Source organism: Drosophila bipectinata, chromosome 3L (assembly GCF_030179905.1).
Source record: "Drosophila bipectinata strain 14024-0381.07 chromosome 3L, DbipHiC1v2, whole genome shotgun sequence".
Classification (NCBI taxonomy): Eukaryota; Metazoa; Arthropoda; class Insecta; order Diptera; family Drosophilidae; genus Drosophila; species Drosophila bipectinata.
The window spans coordinates 13,206,897-13,229,832 of record NC_091738.1 but is presented as its reverse complement, the minus strand read 5'-3'; the positions used below and the strand labels follow the sequence as shown (position 1 = coordinate 13,229,832).

The 22,936-nt window shown below is 37.0% G+C and overlaps 2 protein-coding genes across 3 annotated transcripts in view; both read right to left on the bottom strand.

Moving 5' to 3' along the window:
* Mrtf (Myocardin-related transcription factor) overlaps positions 1–21,542 on the bottom strand; it is a 46,901-nt gene extending 25,359 nt beyond the window's left edge. Inside the window, exon 1 of one of the 2 annotated variants that reach the window (XM_070279488.1) lies at positions 21,494–21,542. Coding sequence is in view for 1 of the 2 variants with exons in the window: in XM_017240822.3 (XP_017096311.2) it covers positions 16,437–16,500 (64 nt within the window). In the remaining variant the exon portion in view is untranslated. Of the gene's footprint in view, positions 1–16,436; positions 17,067–21,493 lie in introns of those variants that run through there. The other variant, XM_017240822.3, reaches the window with a different exon arrangement.
* Positions 21,543–22,025: 483 nt separating this feature from the next.
* LOC108124926 (E3 SUMO-protein ligase NSE2-like) lies at positions 22,026–22,919 on the bottom strand. The gene has a single exon (XM_017240886.3). It carries the CDS (start codon positions 22,840–22,842, stop codon positions 22,096–22,098), a length of 747 nt encoding a protein of 248 aa, XP_017096375.2. The 5' UTR covers positions 22,843–22,919; the 3' UTR covers positions 22,026–22,095.
* Between the last annotated feature and the right edge of the window lie 17 nt (positions 22,920–22,936).

The window sequence follows — 22,936 nt, the reverse complement described above, 5'->3', positions numbered from 1 at the left end:
TTGCTCTGCGAATGGCAGATACAATTGTGATGCAAAGATTTTTTTTCAAAATAGTGATGGGTGTTTTTGTAAATATTTTGCAGTATCGTTTATCATATTAATCGGAATAATACCATATCGAATTTATCGGAAATTGATATTATCGAATAATATTTTCTCCCTCTCTAAGTCTGTCAACTATGAAGTGTGTGTGTTGTGTATAATTATAAATATTTGGATAATCGCACATGGGATTAGTCGGAAATTGGTACAATTTTATTATTTATCGATGAGCCGAACTGTAAGACATAAAATCAAGTATATGGTTATCGGAATTATCGGATTTTATGTTTTTTAGGTCTTTCGCTATCAATCTTTCGTTTACAGAGTGTAAGTTATAGGTATTCTTCTAAATAATTACATAGTCCAACATCGGATTAATCGAAATTTAGTACAATCGGTCATCGTATTCATCGATTAGCCCAATTATAAAACATAAAATCAAGTAAATGCCCCTCTTTCGTATAATTTATTATAGTTTTTCTCACGTTTCTACATTAAATACCTACAAACTTTTATTATCTCCCCCATTACCCCATTAGTCACCCATCAAACCTACAGCTATGGAATTTAAATATTTTCAATTGTATCTTGTATCTGAAAAAGCACCATTTAAGCCATTTGTCACGTTCTGGCCGTCATTGGATACGCATCACTAACTCAGAGTCGCCATTGAGGGTGAAATAACGTTTAGTTTTGTGTAACGCCATTTTATTTTTATGAGCTCTGCATGTGATACTCCCCCCTTTGTATCCGCGTATCTCTCAGATGGGCCCTGAAAAGGTGTGTTTGCATTTGGCGGTTTGATTGAAACCTGAATTGTTAGAGCGTGGCAAATATTTGCCAAAGTCAAAGTCAGTATGGAAAAAGCTATGTAAAAACTACTAAATTTAGTTAAAGGGCCACTTATTTAATTTCTGACTAAGTCTGAGGAGAGATATCTTAAGATCCCAAGACCAGAAAGAATCGACCAGGAAAGGACTTTTTGCGGCTGGTCTGTAAATTAATTAAAGCCAGGCAAATAAAAGGCCAAAAACAAAACAATTTTCTAACAGAGGGAATGGGATTCTATATGGGAATGGCAACCACAAAGCCCAGAGAAGAACCCGGAGAGGAGCCGGGAGGAGCAGTCACTGGGAAAATAATAAAAACAGCAAATAAAATTCTCGTCTGACGTTTGGTTTTTGCATTTTTTATGCAGACCCAGCAAGAATAAAATAGAAAATTATCCAACAGGCAGACAGGCCGAGTCCTAAATAAACAAGACCAAAAACTGCACGGACATGGAAGAATCCCCATGCCCCATGCCACATGCCCTCATGCCCCATTCCCCCATTCCGACATAAGCGGACAAGTTAAGTTTCGAAATTATTCGGGCAGGCCAAGGAAAATGCATTAGAATCTGTTTCTCATGCATGGCCACAACGACAAAATAGTGAAAAAAAAAAGAAGAATCCCCCAAGCCCCAAAACCCCCCCAAAGAAATAAAAACAAAACCAAGACGACGACGACAAGATGCGTGCCAAGTTATTTGCATTCGCATCTGATGCACTGCGTATCTGCGAGATACTTTTTGCGCTTATTTGGTCTAAAAAAGCTAGAGAGCTCAGGGGGCTCTGACAATGCTTAGATGAGGATCCCGATCCGATACGATCCCAGGGCAACTGACAGTTGGCTCGTGTCGATAAAATGTTGCTGCTGCGGCGGCTTAAGTGGCAACAGTCTATTTTTGTGTTGCCGCCGGACGTTGCAAACGCCTCTGAAATTCTGCCTCTTTCTCAACGTGTGCAGCATAAATTAGTTTAGCTTTCTAAGCATAAAAAAAAAATTTAATTTAAAAAAAAGCCAAGAGGGGGATTAATGGGGAATGTCGAGAAAAACAAACTAATATATATATTTTTAAAAGAGCTTAACAAAGGTTTGTTTATGATATTATTTGAGATATTCCCATTAAATTCTATTATTCTTATGATATGTTTACTATAAAGGGATGTCCAGGCCAATTACTTTGTGGAAACTTTTCCACTTTCCCCCAATAACAGACAGTTTAAAATCAAATTACTCACATAATTCATATTCAGAACTCCCACAACCTATGTGGAAAAATTCAATCCAATGCAAAACTTTGAAGAAACGCCCTCGCAAACCTGCCTCCCCCTTATGTTTGTTTGTTTGTTGCCTGCCTCGGCCTGCCTGCCCGCTACAATATTTGTCCTTCATTTGAAAGTCAAATGCGTGTGAAGCAAAGAAATCTGTTGCTTTCCGACTGACAGACTAACAGACTAACCGACAAATCGCCCAAGGGGTCTCTCTCGCCCAACACAGAATAAAATAAAAAAGAAAAGCGAGGGAGGCTGTGGCGGTGAAGACAACAAAATTATTTTATAGAAAGGAATCAGCCCGTCCGAGACAAACCAAAAGAATGTATGAAAAACACAACATAAATTCTAAAAAGGCTGACAAGCATATAAAAAAAATACGAAACATACACACTCATATATAGAGAAGCCCCAACATTGATATAAAAACTATGGACGGGACGACGGGAAATCGGGTTAAAAATAAATGCAGGCCCATCAAAATTTATGGTTATGATGTCGCGCTCTAGCTCTGCCTTCAAAAGCAATTAACAAATTCGACGAGACTCGCAGAGTTGAAAAGGTGAAACGACCCCCTCGAAGTAAACAAAATATTAAATCTTCTAAAGTCAAAAAAAAAAACCCGAACATATCAAATAGTTTTCCAAACTATTCGACGCTAATTAAAATTCTGAAAAAGGCAAAAACAAGGCAATGGGCAACCGTTTAATTGGTGACTAATGTATGGGCCTGCAATGGCAGCCAAATATTTAAGTTAACAACAAACGGCATAAACATAAACAAAGTCCAGCAAATGCGCAACTGAAACCAATAAAAAAATCAAACCAAAAAATAGACAGATCCCAACCAAACAAGAACAAAAAAAGCGCCAATGAAACAGATTTATGCAAATCAACAAATTTCCACTAATTGTAAAGAAAAACTATGGTCTATGGTGTATGGTCGTCGAGGTTATTGGCCAGGCCCATCAATTAGCCCGAAAGGCTGGAAAGTGTTAATTGCCATTTGATTGTTTCGCTTTTGGTATCTCAGCTGAAAAACATGGCAATTTATGCAAAGTCTTTTGAAAATATTGGGCCATGTCTGGGCTTCATAATGTCTTCATAATTTCTAATATCCATGGGTGTCTTGCCCATATTTCGATTTGTTTTTCTCCGCCCCGGAAAATTGGGACGCTAATGGCAAAATATTATGAAAATGTCAATGAACCTAAGTGTCTGCATATGTTTCACAACTAAGATCTATAATATTTATTGAGAGCAGAGTTCAATGCTCGAAATCAGTTGCCAATTAGCTGCTGAAATATATTAAATAGGCCTACCATCTCAAATAAATAAGAAATATAATCCCTGGAGGAATAACCTCTAAAAGTTAGCTTAGTAAGTTAATACAAAGCTTCATTCTAAAATCAGAAAAGAAATCCTTATCGACTCCCAAGAGTATAAAGCCATCACTCCAAACTTTCCGGTGGCAGGAGAATCACATCCGATTACGTATACGCCCTGTTAGCCCGGCTCTGATGCGTTTTTAAGTTGGTTTTTTTTTTTTGGGGTGCCAAACTTTTCCATTACCACATCAACACTCAGGACGACAGGACGATGGGACGACAGGATGCTTTCGGGTCAAGTCGACATTAAAATAGTTTAGGGATTTGTATTTATGTTGATTGCATTGTCGGGCCAACTAACAGGCCATGGTGTGTGTGTTTGTAGTTCTGGGATTTGAGAGCCGAAATTGAAAAGTTACGTAGCTTGCAGGGCTTGGTCTCCATGTCAGCGAACATAAAATGCAATTTCTTTTGGGGATCCATTCGAAAAGTTCAAGAGTGTCGGCGTGAGTGACCCCCCAGCTAAGTGCACCTGTTTCAACTTCAACTGCTATTTCTGTAGTGTCTGGCTTAGAGCATTGCCTTGTTGTAGTCCCTTTGCCATATTTTTACTTTCTGCTGACCCACATTGACAATTTTCATGTTTATTAATAAGCAGACTCCGCCCAGCTGTTGCACTTTTCTCAACGGAAATGAAGTTATCAGACTGCCTGGGTCTGATCTGAGCTGGTCTGGATTTAATTGCCATTTGCCAGAAAGAGAAATACTTCAATTAAAAGGAGCTGAATAAGCAGGAAATAATTGTTTGCAACGAAGGGAGGACTTGACTGCCAATTCTTCAAGCATTATTTCAGTTAAAAAGCTGCCTTTTCTATTCAAAATTTCTGACTAATTAGCCACTCAGATCACGCTGCGCTGCGATCCTTTCTGGAAGAGTCATCGCGAGACATCCATCTATCGCTCAGCTGTCCGGGTCTGTCGCCCATTTATCTATATATCGGAGAGGTATTATAAATACAATGACCACACTTCTTGACACGTCATGGTCAAATTTTTGTGCATTTGTCAAACTGAAAATAAATCACAGAACGGCAAACAAACAAAACGCAACGCAAATGACAATCTTACTCCCCATTATATATTCATTTTTTTATATTTATTTTATTTTATTTAAAAGATTTGGGGTTTTGCTTAGAAAGGCGCTTCTCTGCACTCGAAAGCCAATGGGGAATCTGTGACACAGTTCTACTCGGCCAGAAAGTCACGCCCACGTGGGCGTAGGAGCCAGGAAGATTAGGCCGTTATAGCCCCGATTCTGTTGACAGCATTTTCAGCAAAGAGTGGCTAAAAAAAAAAAAGTGGCTAAAAAGCGACTGCAAATCATATGAAATGCAAATTTCATGCCACATTTAAAATAGCCACTGCAATGTTTTGTAATTTATCAACGCCCGCCCGCACCAGATCTGAATAAGTATATATAACTATGTAGATATATAGGGGACGGGGGCAGAGGTAGGATGGCAGTGGCAGGCGTGTGACTGCAACGTCGACGATGTTGCAATGGCCACGGCGAATCGTGGCAAAATGCAGACATTTCTTGACACTTCTCTAAATAGTTTTGCGTGCGACGCGGCCAGAAGAAGCCCCCTACCGGCAGGAGGGAAGAGTGGGGATAAGTGAGGTAAAACGCACACGGTCACTCGAGTGCCAAAATGTCCCCGCACGCCATTAAAAATGTTGCGAAAATTACACCGCAAACTGAAAGGTGTTCTAATGAGGCGTGCGCCGAGTACGAACGGGGTGGTACATACGTGGTGTTGGCACATAAAGTTATCATAAAAGTTTAGCCGAATGTTTATGGACTGGAAAGCATCTAAATGGGTTTCCTCCCAAAATAGTCTTCATTGAAGATAAACAACAACCAGAAATTGGGGCTACTAATCATAAAGGAATTTGCATAAAATTCTATAAGAAGTAGACTGATTTTGTCTCTTTAACCTTTCACCCTTTAGGGTCTGAGAGTACTTAGCTCAGGCATTGGCCTCCATTTTAATGGTACAATTTTCATCGAAATGAGTTCAAAATCAAGGTCGCCGCCGCCATTTCTTCACCCCCTTTGGAGTCTTGGATCTTGAACTCGACCCGAGCCATGCCATGAATACAAATCGTTGCATTTACAATAAAAAATTCATGGGATTCCATTTCAATAAGCCAAACTGGGCAAATAAATGCACCCGAAAACCGAGGCAAGGGCAGGGCGAGTGAATCTGTTTATTAAATAAAAGCCAATGGGAAACATGAGGAACGACCTTTGCGAACAGACACACAGGAACACACAAACATCTACGCTTCGCCGGGAAACTTCAACTAAATTACCAAGAAAAATATATATTTTTTCAATAAGCCAGCCAGAAGCCAAATGAAAAGAATTCTGCGTGAAGGCAAGAGGTCAGGGGGCAGGCAGGTAATTTGTTTATCCCAGAGCAAGGAACACCTGCAGATTGCCTACTTGAGAGACAACAGAGAGAGAGACAGAGACTCTTCTCGACTAAATCGCTTTTCTTTTGTGGAATCGGAATGCAGTAGTTTCCAGGGGCAACTACAGAATTATATCAGTTATCCCAAGAAAATGAGGAAAATCTTAAGAAAAGAGTATAGATTACAAGAGAATTTATTCTCTCTTATCAGAATTCAACTTTTAATTAAAACTCCTCTGCAAACTAGTAAATCTTTCATTCTAATTTCATGCCCAGCACTCCCACATATAGGCCCAATATCCATTGTAAATAATTCAAACCACCTCCTACACCCGCCACCCAGACACGCCTCACACCACCCACCCGCACCTGTTCTTCGGCCCACACCACATATTTTGTTTATTTGCACAAATGCGTGCGCTTTCGTTTGGAGAAACGAATTTCCAACGAATTTCTTGGCCAGGCCGGGCCAGCAAATTGCAAAACTAGGTAGAACTGGACAATGTGGGATACATAGAATATATATAGGGGGGATGCCATACATTCTGGATATACTTTCTGCACATAATATACTATATCTGTGTATGAGAAACTGCCTGTTGCTGTTGTTGTTTCGGTTTTTGGTTTTTTGTTCTCGAACATGTGTCTGCAACATGCAAAAGTAATGCACAACAACTAGTGGCAGAGCTTCGCTTACCTCTTCTTTTTTCAAAAATCGAAAATCTACAGTGCACTGTGGAAAAAATTGTGGTCTTAGGAATAATAATAAAAACTTCAGGAATTTATCTAGTAAAACTTGTGTTTTTAAGAGCCTTCTTATAAAGAGAGTCTTAAAGGTCTTGCAACATTTCTTAAGAAGGCTTTAAAATTTCTCATTTATAAAGTCCATATATAGTTTTTAATTGCTAAATAACTAGAAATACTTATATCCCTCAACAATACCTCTTTAAATTCAAAACTAATCTATTGTTTATAGATTATTCTATATATCTATATCTAACCTAAAAATATAGAGTATCTAGGTGGGATACCTTTAGAAACGCAGTCCCCAGAAAAAGAGTTCCCAGTTATTAAAGTTTCTCGAATGTATGATAGCCGGTACTCTTCTCTTTTTTTTTAAATATCATACGATTATTTCTAAGTGAACTAACCTTTATAGATTTTCAAAATAGATTCATATGACCACAAAAAAGCCTAATCTTAAAAGAAATATTACCTAAAAACTCTTCAAGTATTTTACACACATACTCATAAATATAAATATATATTGATATACTATTACATTTATTTCTCTCTCTGTAGTGTACATGAATTTTGACTTTGACTGGACGCTGCCATTTAATGTATGTAAACATTGCGCAAGCCATGAACAACAACAAAAACAAGAAGAACAACAACAACAGATATAACAACAACAGCGGGAGAAGTAATAAAATTTCTATATTCATACGCCACGTTGTACGAGTTCGCCGCCCAAAAGACGTCAGAACGGGATGGGGGAGAAGCTGAACGGGCGGTCCAAGCTGATTCAGACAACACAACAGAAATTTGACTACAAAAATGGGCAAAATGCAAATACAGAGGCCACCACCACCTCACACCCCCTGAAAAATTTTGGCATGTGTGTGTGCGTGTGCGGCTTTTTCGGCAATTTTGTGGCATGTTTTTCACACATTCGCGCGCTGCTAGGAAAAACAATTGAACACGACGCTCTGGCTGCCATGGATATTCATATTCATTTTCATTTTCCATCACATGAGAATGAGCATCATGATCATCATGATGATGATGCAAGTGCAAATTTATTTGCCACTTGGTTTTGTTCTTGCCCCCTCTTTGGTTGTAAGTGAAATTTCAAATTTCTCATTGGCCGAAAAGCCTCAAAAGTTGATTGATTTTCTGAATTGCAAACTGAGTGGTTTCTGGTTAGTAGTTTCCAAAGAAACTGATGTATACACTGGAGAAAATTTCTAAATTTTGTATTAAATATTTTACTATTTATTTTTTTTTTTTGTTGATTAAGTTACTTCCCAGCTCGGTAGAGGGGGAAGAATTCCTTGGCCGTCCCGTGAAGACGGGTAAACGCCAACGCCTATGTGTGAAATTAAAAAATTCCAAGATACTTGTTATGACAATGTGAACAAATTATTTATATTAATATGACTTGAGGCTTGATGATGTGGATGGGAAATAAACGATAATGAAGATAGATGCGATAGTCAACTATTTAAAGTGACCGTGTTAATACATGCGCATGCTGGTTGTTAATAGTTATCCATAGTTAATAGTATTAATTATCTCCAGTGACATAAAGAAGTTAAAAGGCGCCTTATAAATCTATATTAGCCAGTTTAATGAAATTAGTTATTGAGCTGTAATTTTCAACTGATTCTTGAGAAAAAAATCGATAAATGTTATCGTATTTTAGAAGGAGCGGGAAGTTCCTACGAATATTATCGTATTTGGAACAATTTAAAATTATGTGTGAAATATCCTCTATAGTATTGAAATTGCAATCGCAATTGGGACTGTCATGGACTTTTAGTTTGTATAGGGTATATTTATCAAAAGAATGACCGCTGAGGATTCTATTAATTTGTTTGATCTGCAATCTATTAAGATTGCAGTTTTCCGATTGGAACCATGGTTTGGGTAAGGTATATGGATATAGAAGACAGTATCCTTTATTCCTTTCTATGCAAAAAGAATTATAGTCGCGCTCCCAATCAGTTTTAATTCTGTTGAAGATGTGAGTGATAGCATCATTGATCGTGTATCTGATATTTAGATAAGATCCCAAGGTATTGGCGTTTTTTGCAGCAGAGTCAGCAACTTCATTTCCTTTAATATTCAAATGGCTCGGAATATGATGTAGTTGAATAACCAATATATTGTTGTCAATTTTTCTGAGTATTTCAGCCACAATGCGATTAGTAGAATACCGCTTTTGAAGGGCTTGAATAGCACCCAAACTATCCGTTAGGATAGCTACCCTTGTAATATGTTGGTCAATTGCAAATTCAATGGCTTTCTCTAAGGCTGTAAGCTCTGCAGTAAGTGAAGAGAACTTCTTATTCATATAAAAGCTTTTAGTTGTGTTACTATTGACATGATAAAAGGAACACCCAGTGAAATTATCTCTAATAGAGCCATCCGTGTAAATTATTTCGAAATTTTGGCTAGTTAATAAACTATGTTTTTCTCTAAAAAGAATGTCCACCACGTCAGGGCTGCTAGATTTTTTGTTATGGCAAGAACCCTTAAAAAAATTTGAATCAAATGTTAAAAACCGAGGCTTAGAAAATGAGCAATTTACATAGGTTAAAGAATCAAAAATGTCTTTAAATTCTAAGTATGTTTTGATATAAGTAGTGTTTTTGGCGGCGAAGTTGTTTTTAAGTAGTAAAGCAGCTGGGAGATTAAGAGTGAAAATTTTAGCTAATTCCTTAGCTGTAGCAAATTTCATTCTATAGGCAGGGGGGAGTTCTGCTGCTAGGTGGTAAATAATATTTACAGGAGTGGATTTTAATAGTCCAAGGGATTTCCTTAGGTAGAAATTAGCATGTATTTGGATACTAGAAGTAACAGTCTTCGAGATATTAGCAAAGGTAGAGCATGCATATTCGTATTTGGATCTAACGAAGGCTTTAAAAAACTTAAGAGCTACGCTGGGGTGGATACCGAAGCGGCAACCACTAAGCATATTTAAAAACATATTTGTTTTATTCGCCTTAGCAAGCGTGTGTCTAACATGATTGATAGAAGAGTTGTTAGTACAAATGGTTCTTCCTAAGTAAATAACATGGTCAACTTCCTTAATCACTAGATTGTTGCACATAATATTTAAAGAACGTCTCCTATTGTTAAAATGTATCACAGATGATTTGGAGGGATTAAAAGTTAAATTAATCGTATCACAAGTTTCTTTAAAAAGATTCACCTTTTGTTCAAGAATTTCTCTAGCAGTCATGAAGTCTTTGTCAAAAGCAATAAGAAAAAAATCGTCCGCGTATTGAAAAAGTAGACTTTTTTGATCAATAATAGTATGAAGGACGGTTGTGTACAGATTAAAAAGAATAGGACTGAGGCAACTTCCTTGACTAACTCCTTTGCTTACAATGACCTCGGATTTTCCCAAGACCAGGATTCTTTTTCTCAAAAACTCAATAATGAAATTAATGTAGCGGTGGTTGAAACCAAAATCAACAAGAACTTTGCAAAGAATGGAGATATTGACACAGTCAAAGGCTTTGCTCAGGTCCAGTACTGCTGCCAAAACATGAAAGCCCTTGGCTTTAAGACTAGCAACATTGTTAATCACATCATTAATGCATTGTGCTGTTGAGCGGTTTCTCCTGAAGGCGTAAGACCTGTCAGGAAGTAATTGATTTTTTGTAATGTGTTCTTCTAAGCTATTTTTAACAAGACCTTCAAGGCACTTAAAGACTACACTTAACAAACATATAGGTCTATTGTTAGTAATGATAGAGGAATCTAAATTTTTTTTTGGAACAGGTACGATTTTAATTTTTCGCCATATATCGGGTATTTGGCCTTCGTTAAAAATATCATTCAACATGGAAACAAAATTTTGAATTTGTTCGGGTGGTAAAGATAGAAGCATACTATAAGAAATGTTATCCAATCCCTTCGAAGAATTTGGGTTACGAGTCTTAAGAAAGTCTAAGACTTCATTAGGAGAAAAGTATTTTCTATTTATGGATCCAAGTTCAAAATTGGGGAAATTATAATTTATACAGCCTGGGGTGTCAGGAGCTATTGCAATTTGCTGAACAAAAATTTGATGATCCTGGTCGTCAAAAAGTTTAGGTGTGGGTTTAGTTTGTCTATAATATTTTAAGGGTTTGATTTTTTCCCATAACTCTTTTGGAGACTGGGTGTTCGATAACGAGTCAGCTAGAGTATTCATGTTTTCTTTGCGAACTTTATAAAAATAATTGTTTAGTTTTTTATTTGACTCTAAATACAATACTGCATCGGATGTCAATTTGGTTTTATAATATTTTTGCCTGCATGCATTCCTTAATCTAAAAAGCTTTTCACAAGTATTATCCCAATACTTTTTTGGAACATATTTATTATTTTCATTAAGATTTATAGTGTTTTTTTTTATTATGTCCTTAGCTGTGCTACATAAACTGTCAAGAGAGCTAATATTAATTTTGGAAAAATCTTTTATAACTTTTTCCGTTAAGGTTTTATGTAAGGTGATAGTGGATGGGACATTTAATAATTCAATAATTATTGGAAAATGGTTACTGTTAGAGATTTTAGAGTTTGCAGTAGTCCAAATAGGAGAAAGGGAATTTTTATTAACAAACGAAACGTCAGGAGCTGAACTGGAAGTAGGGTTAGTGGAATAGGTGTGAGAACCATCGTTAATACAAAAAAAACCTGTGGATAAAAGTACTTCCTCCACTGCCATACCTTTGTTGTCCTGAATGAGGCTGCCCCATATGGGCGATTTGGCATTAATATCGCCCCCCACTAACGAGGGACCATTTAGTTTAGCAGCTAAGGACATAGTTTCCTTGAGTCCTGCTTTAAAATCATGTATGCTCAAATTAGGTGGGGCATATACGCTGAATATGTTAAAGTTGTGCCTAAGGTTTTTAGTTGATATACCGATAGATTCGATTTTTGAGTTAATACTTAGGATTTTTATATTAATATTCTTTTTCACGTAAATCCCTACGCCCCCATAACCATCCTCACGAGGCTTGCAAATAAAATTATAGTTTGCTAGACTACACATGGCATTATCCACTACCCAAATTTCAGATAGAATGGCAATGTCAATATTGTTATTTATAAGAAAAAGTTCCAACAACTGTTTGTTATTTTGTGAAGTTAAGCTTTGAATATTATATTGAAGTATTTTTATAGGCTTAATCATGATGAGAGATTAAGACATTAAAGATTTCATTTTTTTAATATCGATTTCAGAGTTGGCTTTGGCTATAATATCCCTTAAGGATTCGAGAAAAGATCTGGTATTACCTGAGTTGTTCGGATTGTCTATTAAAAGGAAGGAGGCAATCTCCGAAGAAATGTTGATTAAGCTGTTCTCAGCTGTTTCCAAGGCTGAGTTCTGATAAGAACTGGCTGAAGGTGGCAAAGAGCTAGAATCAGCCGGTTGATTGGAAAGAGGAGCCCCTTGAAGGGGAACAAATCTTTCCTCAAGAGAAATTTCGTGATCTTTTATAATTCGTTTCCAATTGGACATCGTCTCTTGCGACTTTCTTCCTTCGATCGACTTGTTTTTATAATTTTTAGCTATTTTGTTGTAGGGTAAATATTTGTGAATAGATTCAGCAGCTAGTTTAGTGTTATCCTGCAAAACCGGGGATGCAGAATTTTTAGGGGTTTCTAGTAGAGGGAATTCGGTGGTATTAAAAATCTCAGGAGTGGATGGAGCTAGTTTGTCAAAAAGAGCAGGATATCTTATTCTAACTTCCACTCTAGATAAGTTTTGCGATGTCATACATTTCTGTATGGCAAACGCTCTTTTTCTTGCCGGACATTCAAGTGAGGTAGCGGTGTGGGAGAAGTGGCAGTTAATACATTTAAGTGTCGTACATGTCTCTTCTCTTGGATGAGAAAGGGAACAATTGCGACACTTCTCTTCAGACTGCTTACAGTGTTGAGCAAAATGCCCAAATCTGAAGCACCTAAAACATTGGCTAAAAGGAACATAAGGTTCCACTTTGACCTTTGTATAAAGGAAGTCAATTTCTTCTGGAATCTGGGAGCCTTCAAAAATAATCTTAACCCTGGACGTGGGGACAAATTCTTTGTTTTCATTTTTTCTATTTACTCTAATAATTTCGTGAATAGGCACTGGGGATGAAATAAATTCTTTTAAATCGTCAGTAGTAAATTTAATTGGAATTTGAAAAATGATACCAGTTTTAAAAATAAAATGCTTAAGAATTTTAGGGTCGTAGCCCTCTTTTTTTAAATCAGAATTTAATAAATTATTAGCTGCTTTAGCTGTCTTGCACTCTGCCTTACAACGCCCGTAGCCTATTTTATTGACTTTGACTATATCTTTAAGTTTAAGCTTAAAAATAGTTGCATTTAGTTCGAGGGCATTAATAGGTTCACGATTCTCTCTAGTACTGTCACCGTTAGTGAGTTTGTCAATATAAACAAAATAAGGACCTTTATGATTGCTTTTATAGCTAAGCGGTACTTGCTGTGGTTTGGATATGATGATGTTGTCATTGTCGTTGATGTTGATGACATTTGTATCCTGCTCGTTGATCAAAGTCTGCTGTAAAACATTATCGTTGCATTCTTCTGACTCCAAGATGTCCATTTCTTCCTGAACTTTTTGAGAAATTTCTGGATCCGATGTTTTTCTTTTTTTATTATTAGCCGCATCAGAGCGCAGGGTCATTGCCCTGGCTGAGTGGGGCATTTTTGACTTAAGGGGATTTCCTCCCGTTGTAATAATATTAAATCCCTCTTTTATGAAATTTTGAAATTCCTCCGTCTACGCAGAATCTTCTTCGATGTTGCAAAGTTGCAACTTTTAAAATGGAAAGTTCTCTTTTTTTTTTTTTTTTTTTTGACAGTTTAGGAAAAAAAAGTGCAAAGTGCTTATATGTGACCAGCCGTCAGAACGTTCCGAATGTACGTTCGAATTCATTTTACTATTTATTATAAATGCATGTTAACCCAGTGAGGACCTATAAGGTACTTTCTCTTGTATCTTTAACTTCTACTTCTTCTACTACTGTACTACTACTCTTTAAAAAAAAGTTTACCTTCCTTCAAATAATTTTTGGTTTTTAATTTAAATTTAATTAGTTTAATTTTTAGCCAAAAAGTCTACTTTCTATGCCCCAAACTAGACCAATGAGCTTTTTGCCAATTTCCAGTACTTACTGGACTGATTCATGAAATGCCTTTTCTGAAACGACTCAAAATTCCGAATTTCTCCCCTTTTCAAATTCACAGTTCAGCACGAAGTTCTCTTCCCCCCACATGCCACATGCCACATACCGTCCCATCAGTGCCAGATCAGGAGGGGCAGGCTGGGAGGCAAACCAGAGGCTGGAAATAGCCTCGGCGACACTCATTTTAAAGTGTTTAAGAGCGCCCCAAACACACACACCGAACACACAACACGACAACACCTTGTGCCCCACTCAACACTAAAAATTACATTGAAAATGGTCGTAAAAGTAACCTGGAGGCTGGGCAGGGCGAAGAAAGAATCGTCTTTTGATTTTCATTAAATTTGAATTTTATTTCAGCCAGTCAGTCTCATTCTGATTTTGTAAATAAAAAAGCCATAAAGGAGAAATGAAATTCTTTACATGCAGTTTTAGTTTGAAATCATTTAATTCCCTCATATATCAAAGAAATAAAAACTATACTATATTACAGTATATAGAATACGAAATATTAAAAGAGTGTCAAGGCTTGGAAAATTTTATGTTCCGATTAGCCGCAAGAAATGGAATTTTTTTTTTGCTTTCTTGTTGGCCAGATTTGTAAACAAGACTACACTGCATTGTTGTAAACAAGTCGTTTATATGGCCAAGATTATTGTTGGCTTGTTGTTGTTTTAGTTTTTGATTAATTCTGGCTATTAGACTTAATTTATTTATTTTTAAATGCCCTCTTCGAAAACTTTGGATCAGATAAAAGGAGTTTCCTCGTAAACTTGTTACATAACTCGATTATTTGCCCAACGGATTCGAATCTTTTTCCGCATGATTTTCTAGCGATACGCCCACGCTTTGTTGAACTTTGCCAGCATAAGCTGGCTGGGTTCCTAGATGAGCTACTACATTGTATTCATATAGAATATCTGCATTTTTGTTGACATTTTACATTGCTTTATTTTTAACAGCTCGTTAGCGGGCTGGGATTCTGAGGGGGTGGCCTGGGCGTTCGTTTGGGTGGGGTGGGGTGGTATGGGATGGTATGGGATGGGGCTGGTCACTCTGACATTGAGCGCGTGCCAAGCAAAAACGCACTGCCAAAGGCAGCAGAAGCACAGCCTCCCTCATTAGGGACAACGCTTTTGCTTAATTAACAAAAAATTAACTAAATTTAACAACTGGCATTTTCTAGATTTTCTAGTTCAGCTTTTAAACTGTCCAAGTTTCAGTGGCAATATTCAGGCAATAATTAATATTAAAAGCATAGCAAGCATGTTTAATATGTTTGATGTTCAAAATACACAAATTTTTTTGAATTATTTTAAAAATACTAGCATTTTATAGACTTAGTTATAAGTCTTTGATTAAGTGACAAAGGCTTCAAGGTAAAAACATACTTTTTTAATGAATTTAATGCTTTTAATATTCACAAAAATCACATAGCATCTTTAGACTTCTTTATAAATCACCATCATACTTTTTAAAACATAAACAAGACCATATTTTAAAATTGGAATAGAAATTGGAATTTTCCTGAATTAACTTTAAAATACTAACATTTTCTAGACTTGTTTTGTCTTATAGTTATGAATCTTAAGTTTAGTGACTAAGTCTTTAAAGTATGCTTTTTTAATGGATTTTATGCTTTTTATATTCACAAAACTCATAGGATTTTTAGAATCCTGTATGATTCAAAATATGAAACACTTTTTAAAACATAAACAGAACCATATCTTAAAATTGAAATAAAAGAAAGCCACTTTTAAAATTAATTTATTCAAAATATTTTGACATTTCCGGTCACAATTTTAATGTTGTCAAAATCCCTGCGAAAATTCTTTTTTCAAAAACAAACTATGTACAACCGCCCCTCCCCAGGCCTAACCATAATTTTCCTAGCTAATTTCGAGGCCTATTTTGCAGCCGGTGGCATTTGAGCTGTCATGAATTCCATCGAAAAATTTTAAGTAGACGCGTCAGCAGTTGCTCTTGTTTTTTTTTTCTGGCGGTAGGAAAAGCAGGAAAAACTAAGTGCCCGGCAATTGCTGCCTAAGGCAACAGCAACAATCAAAAATTTAAAACAAACAAATGGAGGGCGGAGGCGGCGGAAAAAACGGAAAAACTACGGGGCCATGGGTGCAGGGCAGGGCAGCCAAGTTAATGCCAGTTCAAGTCAGTCAAGTGCTACACTACAAAAAAATAATATTCCATTTATTTTCCAATCACTAAGCTTGTTTATTTTATTTAAATTGGGCTTATGGTCTTGTTTATAAAGGATATCCCCTTTTTCTTTCAGCAAATAATATCGAAAAAAAATGTATAGTTTTTTTTCTAGGTGTAGAAAATAATCAAACGCAGGAGGGCGGCTAAATTACGCATAAATCTTTCAATTGTGTTTGGATTTTGGGCCGAAGTTAATAGCCGTTGGGATCGAACGGAATTGGGTAGAGAATCGGTTAGTGAACTCGAACTCTCGTTCCTGCTGCACTTTTCCGGCACCGTTTTGCCCGGCTTTTGTTTATATAGATCGGGGTAGAGTATGGGATAGATAGGTGGATGTAAGATCTAGGCATACCCTCACAATGTTTGCAACATTTTGCTGGTGGCTCGTCGCTGGCGGCATCGACAATGACCGGCATGGTCCTCAAATCGGCAGAATCCGCGCTGTTTTCTTTTTTCTTTCTCGATCTCGGGAATAAAGCTGATCTCGATCTGGCTGATCTGGGTCGCTTACGCCCGATAATGATGTCGCATCTTTATATATCTCTCGATCTCACAACACACTCGCGTTCAAAAGGACACAACCACCTGTCAGTTATTCGATTTTTTTCGATAATTCTCTCGATAATTAGTTTTGTTTCTTCAATGGAATGTTGTCGGTTATTCGGCTGGCATTTTCGCGACACTCTCTTGTTTGGCACTAATTCATAACACTTAACGATCGATAAAGATCAGATCAGATACTAGATCACATCACAGATCAGATCAAATCGGATCCACTCTCGGGATCGGTACGATATCGTCTGCTACTGATGATGTTATGGTGTTAATGGTTCTGCTGTCTGTCGTCTCTGTCTCTGTCTCAGTGTATTGGACGTCACGCCAGGCTATTTCTAGTCTTTTTTGGCTTTCACATTGCGCTTTTCCGTGGAAATCGTCTGAACGTTCAAACGTGAAACCTCCGCAGAGACCACTGAGCATCGGCCGGGCCGGGGCGCACGCCGATCTGCTCCCATTTCGAAAATCTTCTTTCTGTTTTCGAAATTTCGAATACTTTTCGAATTTTCCCGAGCACTGTTAGATAATTTGGCATCTCTACGTGCCACATCCCCACATCCCACATCCCAAAAGTCTTTTTCATCATTTTTCCTCAATGAAACAATGAACTTTCACATTTCCAACACAAACAACAACACAAGCCCCCCAAAAAGTTCCTCTCTCCGGCTCTCCTAGTTTCGAAAATATGTTTTCGAAAATAGAACCGAGACTGCCTCTCGTTGGAAAACTCAACAACGATCGGCGCACGGCTCTTAATTTCGAAAAGTTTTTCTGAAAAAGTTTTGGGATCTTTCTTTCTTTCGGCCATGCACCCTACACCCAGATGAGAGTTGTCCGTCGGATGGGGCATTTGGGTTTCCAGAGGCGGTTTGGTATCGCCGGTAAGTGGGTAACTGGGTCAAGGCATTGTGACACTAAGGTCTCATCTTAGTTAGAAGGAAATTGGCAAATTGGAAACATTTATGTTAGAACCTTGCTTGTCATAATTTAGAGGCTGGCCATTAATATAATGGTTCCTTAAACAGTGCCTATAAGTATCTATATATCTCTTAGATACCTTACTACACCTCTCGATAAAAGTTCAACTCATCCCCCCAATTCATTAAAAATTCTCTAATAAATATAGCATTAGACATAAAAAAAAACATTTTTTTATTTATGGATGGTTTCCCGAAATATATTTCCCTCTTAATATTTCCAGTCCTCCGCCTACTTTTTCTTAAATTTTATTTTATTTCCCTAAGCGATGTCAAGAAGGAAAAATGTGAAAAAAAAAATAAAATTTATTATTTGGCCAGCGTCCAATAAGACGATCTTAACTGCAAAAATCCTTTACTGCAAACCCCCTGAGATACAATAAGAAAAGCATACCCCACGACCTTGAAAGGCAACGTTCTGACATAACTTTCGCCAGATCTGAGCATAATTTTTTTTTGGCCAATAAACAAATTCACAAATTGGCCAATTGGGACGCCGATTCCAAGATATAAAATATAATTTATGATTGTTTTAGAATGTCTAAACAGCAGCTAGCTGCCAAATTGATTCGATTCTGGGGGTTGTGGGCTATCTCTCACAGCCCACAGAGAACCACCTGCATGACTAATCTCCGATCAATATCTCAAGACCCCTACCCCCCTTTCCCCGTCTAGCATTTTCTCTTTCGATTGATTTGCGGCCGAGGAATGCAATCGAAGGAAAATCAAAGTAAATTGCAAATATATTTAAAATTAGATTGCCCACAAACTTAATTTGCTTAAATTTAGAAACAAATATGTTTTTTATTTGAAAATAGGAATATACTTTTGAAAAGATACAAATAAAAGCCCCCCGAAGACAGCAACTAAAAATAAGAAAATTGACTCAGCTTTGATTTAGCGACCAAGAATTCTTCCTTCTTCTCTCAGCCTCCTCTACAGAATTTTGTAGAAAATCATTTTTCAAATTTATGGCCAAATTGGGCGCAACTGTTCAACGACGACAGGGAAAACGTCAAATGCCTTTTTCCGTATCTCTCTGAGGAAAATCGAATCAGAGAAAATGGGCGGCAGATTACCGGGCAGCGTCTTCGATTGTGTCATGGCTGTGGGCGTGTTTTATGACGCCTTTACGTGGGCCCATCTAAGTCTTGGAACTATCCCCAACCTCTCTATACAGTAGAGATTCGAAAACTACAATAAAATAATGAAAATATTGATTGGAAACTACTTTGAACCGCTTTTAAGATGACTGCATGAAACATGAACATTTTTTTTACTTGTTTTGATTTAGCTTCCCTTTGTAACTCACTGTACTTGTTTGTAAATCTTATATTTCCTTCAGATTTCTTGCCTTTGTGGCAGTCTCCAATTTAGAAATTGTCATAAACAAAGCGAATCATTTTTCATGGAAAAATATTGCCATTTGCATTTGCATTTTCCATTTTCCGCACACACATTTCCATGCTGCAAGTGCAATGTCAGGGCCAAACAAATGCACCGCAAAAAAAAAGGGAATTTATTCGCGAATCACCCAAGGAGGGGGAGTGCGGGGCCGAAATTTATAGTGCACATGCTTGAAACATAAAAAAATATGTGCATTTCCAACCGAATTTAATTGTTCGCTGCCGCTCTCCGACACACTGTCAAGCACCTCGCCCAGGGTCACATCCAAATAGTTCTGGCCTATGAGTTATGAGTGGGACGACTTTTATGGCCCACTGTGCACAAAATACATCCCACCACCCACCTCCCAGCCATCTTCCCATCTATCCTTCTACCATTCACTTTCCGGCCAATCCAATCCGTTCCCCAAAACGTCTTAATGCAGCCAACAAAGAATTCGGCACTGCTTATTTATTTATTTTTTTTTTTTTTAAGATTTTCTCTGCATAAATTATAAAGCGGGTAGCATAAAAAATATATAGAAGACGATCTTACCAACACAAACGCAAATCGAGCGCGTCAGAATTTCTAGTGTGGGCGTGAAAACTTTTTTCGATGCTTTTTTCCCCTGCGGGAGGAAAAGTCAAAGGGTGGGAAGGGGGGTAGGAGCGGCGGAAAATTGAAAAACATTTTTCACCGTGCGAAAGTTCTTGCTTTTTACTTTGACGTCGTTTTTTAATGACGAAACGTCGAGAATTTAGTTGCTATTTTCTAAAAGCTATAAACAAAGATGCTATGAGGTTTTTTAAAAAAAATTTTTGGAAATATTCTATGCTATTTTATTTATTTTATTTAAATTAATTCTTAAATAATTATAGTAAAATATTTCTTTGTATTTAAATTTAAAATATAACAAAGAAATATCTATCATTTTAGTGACGAAACACCGTGACTTTTAAGCTATAAAATAAAGATAATCTAAGGTCTTAAAAAAAAGTTTAGTTCCATTATATTAATTTAAAATTTGATTTAAAATAATCCAAAAATTATAAAACTTTTCAAATAATTTTTAATTTTTCCTTTAATTTTTGAAACCACAAAAAAACATCGCCTGATTTCTAAATCTGTGATAATTTATGTGATTACTTAAATGAGCAATGTTAGATCGGACGAAATAAGAAAAAACTATGCCAAGAACATCTAATTGGTCCAAAAGAAATAACAAAAAATACGATGAAATATTAAATTTGTGCCTCCACACTGCCTGGGGAAAGTATTCCCCCCAGATTGTGGGTGGCTTCCAGCAACAGGTAGAGGCAAGAGACTGCTTTCGAGGACTGTAAGGCGACAACAAGCCACAAAAAAAAATATAGAAATAAATAAAGAAATGAATGCCTGACAACACGGAGCTAAGGCGTTGCAATAAATAAATATTCAAATCGGCTAATAATATTACAAAATACACATAAATTTTGTGTAAACAATATAATTTTCAAGAAAACAAGAGAATGTTGTTTATTTGAAGGATTTCTTAAATATAATAAAAGTATTAAAAATATCAAAACAAACTAAAGGTAACTTATGAACTAAATCGTCATTAAAGTTAGGTTTCTTATCTATCAACAGTCTTATCTACTAGGGGTGGAACTTAATATATTATCAGTTATGGATTATTTGGGTTATTATGATATTGATTATTTTCTTATAGAATATTTTATTTATTCATCATTAAGATAATTTATTATTCAGACTAAATTTTTGAAGATGAGTATATACTCATGTAAATAGACTTTATAGACAGTATCATATTTTCTCCATTTTATTGTTTACAATTTGGAGGTAATACTGTACGATGATTAAGGTTCTTTAAAGTTTTCAGTTTTCTAAAGAGGTTCCACATATGTAGCTTTCACTGTATTCAAGCACTACACAAAGGCTTATGCCAGACATGTTACTTCATATGGACGTATCACTGTTTGTAAAATGTAAAAACCAGATGATTTATCTACTCAAGCTTATCAAAGGCTTTTGTTTAGTAACTTTTCATACAAATGAATATTAAATAATACAATTTTTTTTTAATTCATTTTGGGGAGCAACTATATAAAGTCCAATTGGAAAAAGGGCGTAGCAAAGGCGAACGGAGAACACAAAACAAAATCGCCAAAACGCCGGCACAACAAAGACGCGAAGCAGACCGACAAAACGGAGCAGAAAAGAATAAGAAGAGGAAAGCTTGGCATTGCTTGTGACTTATTTTTATTATTTACCACATTACATACTAATATTATGTACACTAAATGTCAATAAAAACTAAAAGGGGCATTCTAGAGTAGGGGGGAAATCCGTGCAGAGCTCCAGGTTGCACCAGAAATCAAATTTAGAAAATCACACACGCACATTGGGACCCGGACCCACACGCACAATAGCTGGCTCACCATACTAGCTATATAAATAAACAAAAAAATAGCATAAAAAATAGCAAAATTACCTCAGCGCCCCCGACTGGTGTGTTGTTGTTGTAGAATTTTTTATTGGCGATTTTGTTATTGTTGCTGCAGCTGCTGCAGTTTGGGCACTTTCCGCGACACGTGGGCGGTTGTCAACTGCGAAATACACTTATTGCACATTTGGCCACTGAACTGGCGCCTAACAATGGCCGAAAATAGTTGTTAAGTATTATTAAGTTTTGTTTAACAAAATACGCGACGTTCTTTTACGGTGAGACTAGCCAGAGTTGTCACCCATGGCAGTGCTGCCACATTATCATAATGGGAGCTGCCACCCCGCAGAGCATGGTTTTTGCCTTGACTATGCCAGAAACAAATTTTATTTTTTGAATTTGTTTTTTTTTTATAGAAGTATTACAATACAAAGTCTAAAATTCAGGAAAATGAAAAATCTTAAGTACAGTTTTATCAAATTAGATACAAAAAATACCCAACCACGATTGTTTTGGTTTTCCGATAGGTATGAAGCTAAGACGCGAACCAATAACAACATAATTTATATTGTGTTTGTTGCTTATATGTTTATTTTATGTATTGTTTATCTCTAGATGGGTTCTTACAGATATTGTTTGGCTCTACAAAATTATTCTTCTTCTTCGCTTATCTGCGTATCATCAAAAGCGTCCACTTCATTCTCTTGATCCCCATGATCATCCTCCTCTAACTGACGGAGCACCCTCTGACGAATCTCCTCGTCCTCGACCAGCATGTTCGGGTGCAAATAGCTCTTGCTTCCGCAACCCAAAACCGGACATCTAGTGCTAATTTTTTCCTTAATAATTCTCATGACAGAGTCCCGGTCGTAGACATGACCACACTTCGTATTACGGACGGGATGAAGCATTACCTCCTTCGTCCATGGGTCGTATATGGAGAATACATCATCGCTGTTACCCTGGATCTGGATGTCGTCGTCTTCGTCATCTCCATTCTTTGGCAGATCCCTACTACTCCCGCTGGACGTTTGTAGATTATTGAGTTTGGCCGCCGCCTCGATTTCATGCTTAATGTTCTTGAACTCGGTCGTGTTCCTAACATTTGACCTTTTATTCATCACGGCCTCTTGGTGATTTTGCCAGCCGCTCTTCCATTCCTCGTAGGAGGGGGGATTCTGTTTATCCTGTTCTAGATACGCGCACAAGTCCTTGTGTTCGATCTTCATCTCGATTAAGGATGCTGCGAATTCCACTCGTTTTCGGCTGCTAGTTTCAAGCCTTTTTTGGATCCGATCCCTGTATTCACTAGGAGCTCCCTCGGCCAGCTCCTTAAAGAATTTTGTGGTGTCAACAAAACCAGCAAGAACGCTATCTATCTCTTTGTTAAAATCCATATTAAATGGAACTTAATATCCTCGTAGAAATTAGTTCAAACCAAAAGTTAGTGCCAAAAGTTGAAACCAATAATGGATATGTATAAAATTATAT

Bases quoted from the DNA above. Each gene is read 5' to 3' on its own strand.
- LOC108124926 (XM_017240886.3), bottom strand. From the start codon at position 22,842: ATGGATTTTAACAAAGAGATAGATAGCGTTCTTGCTGGTTTTGTTGAC.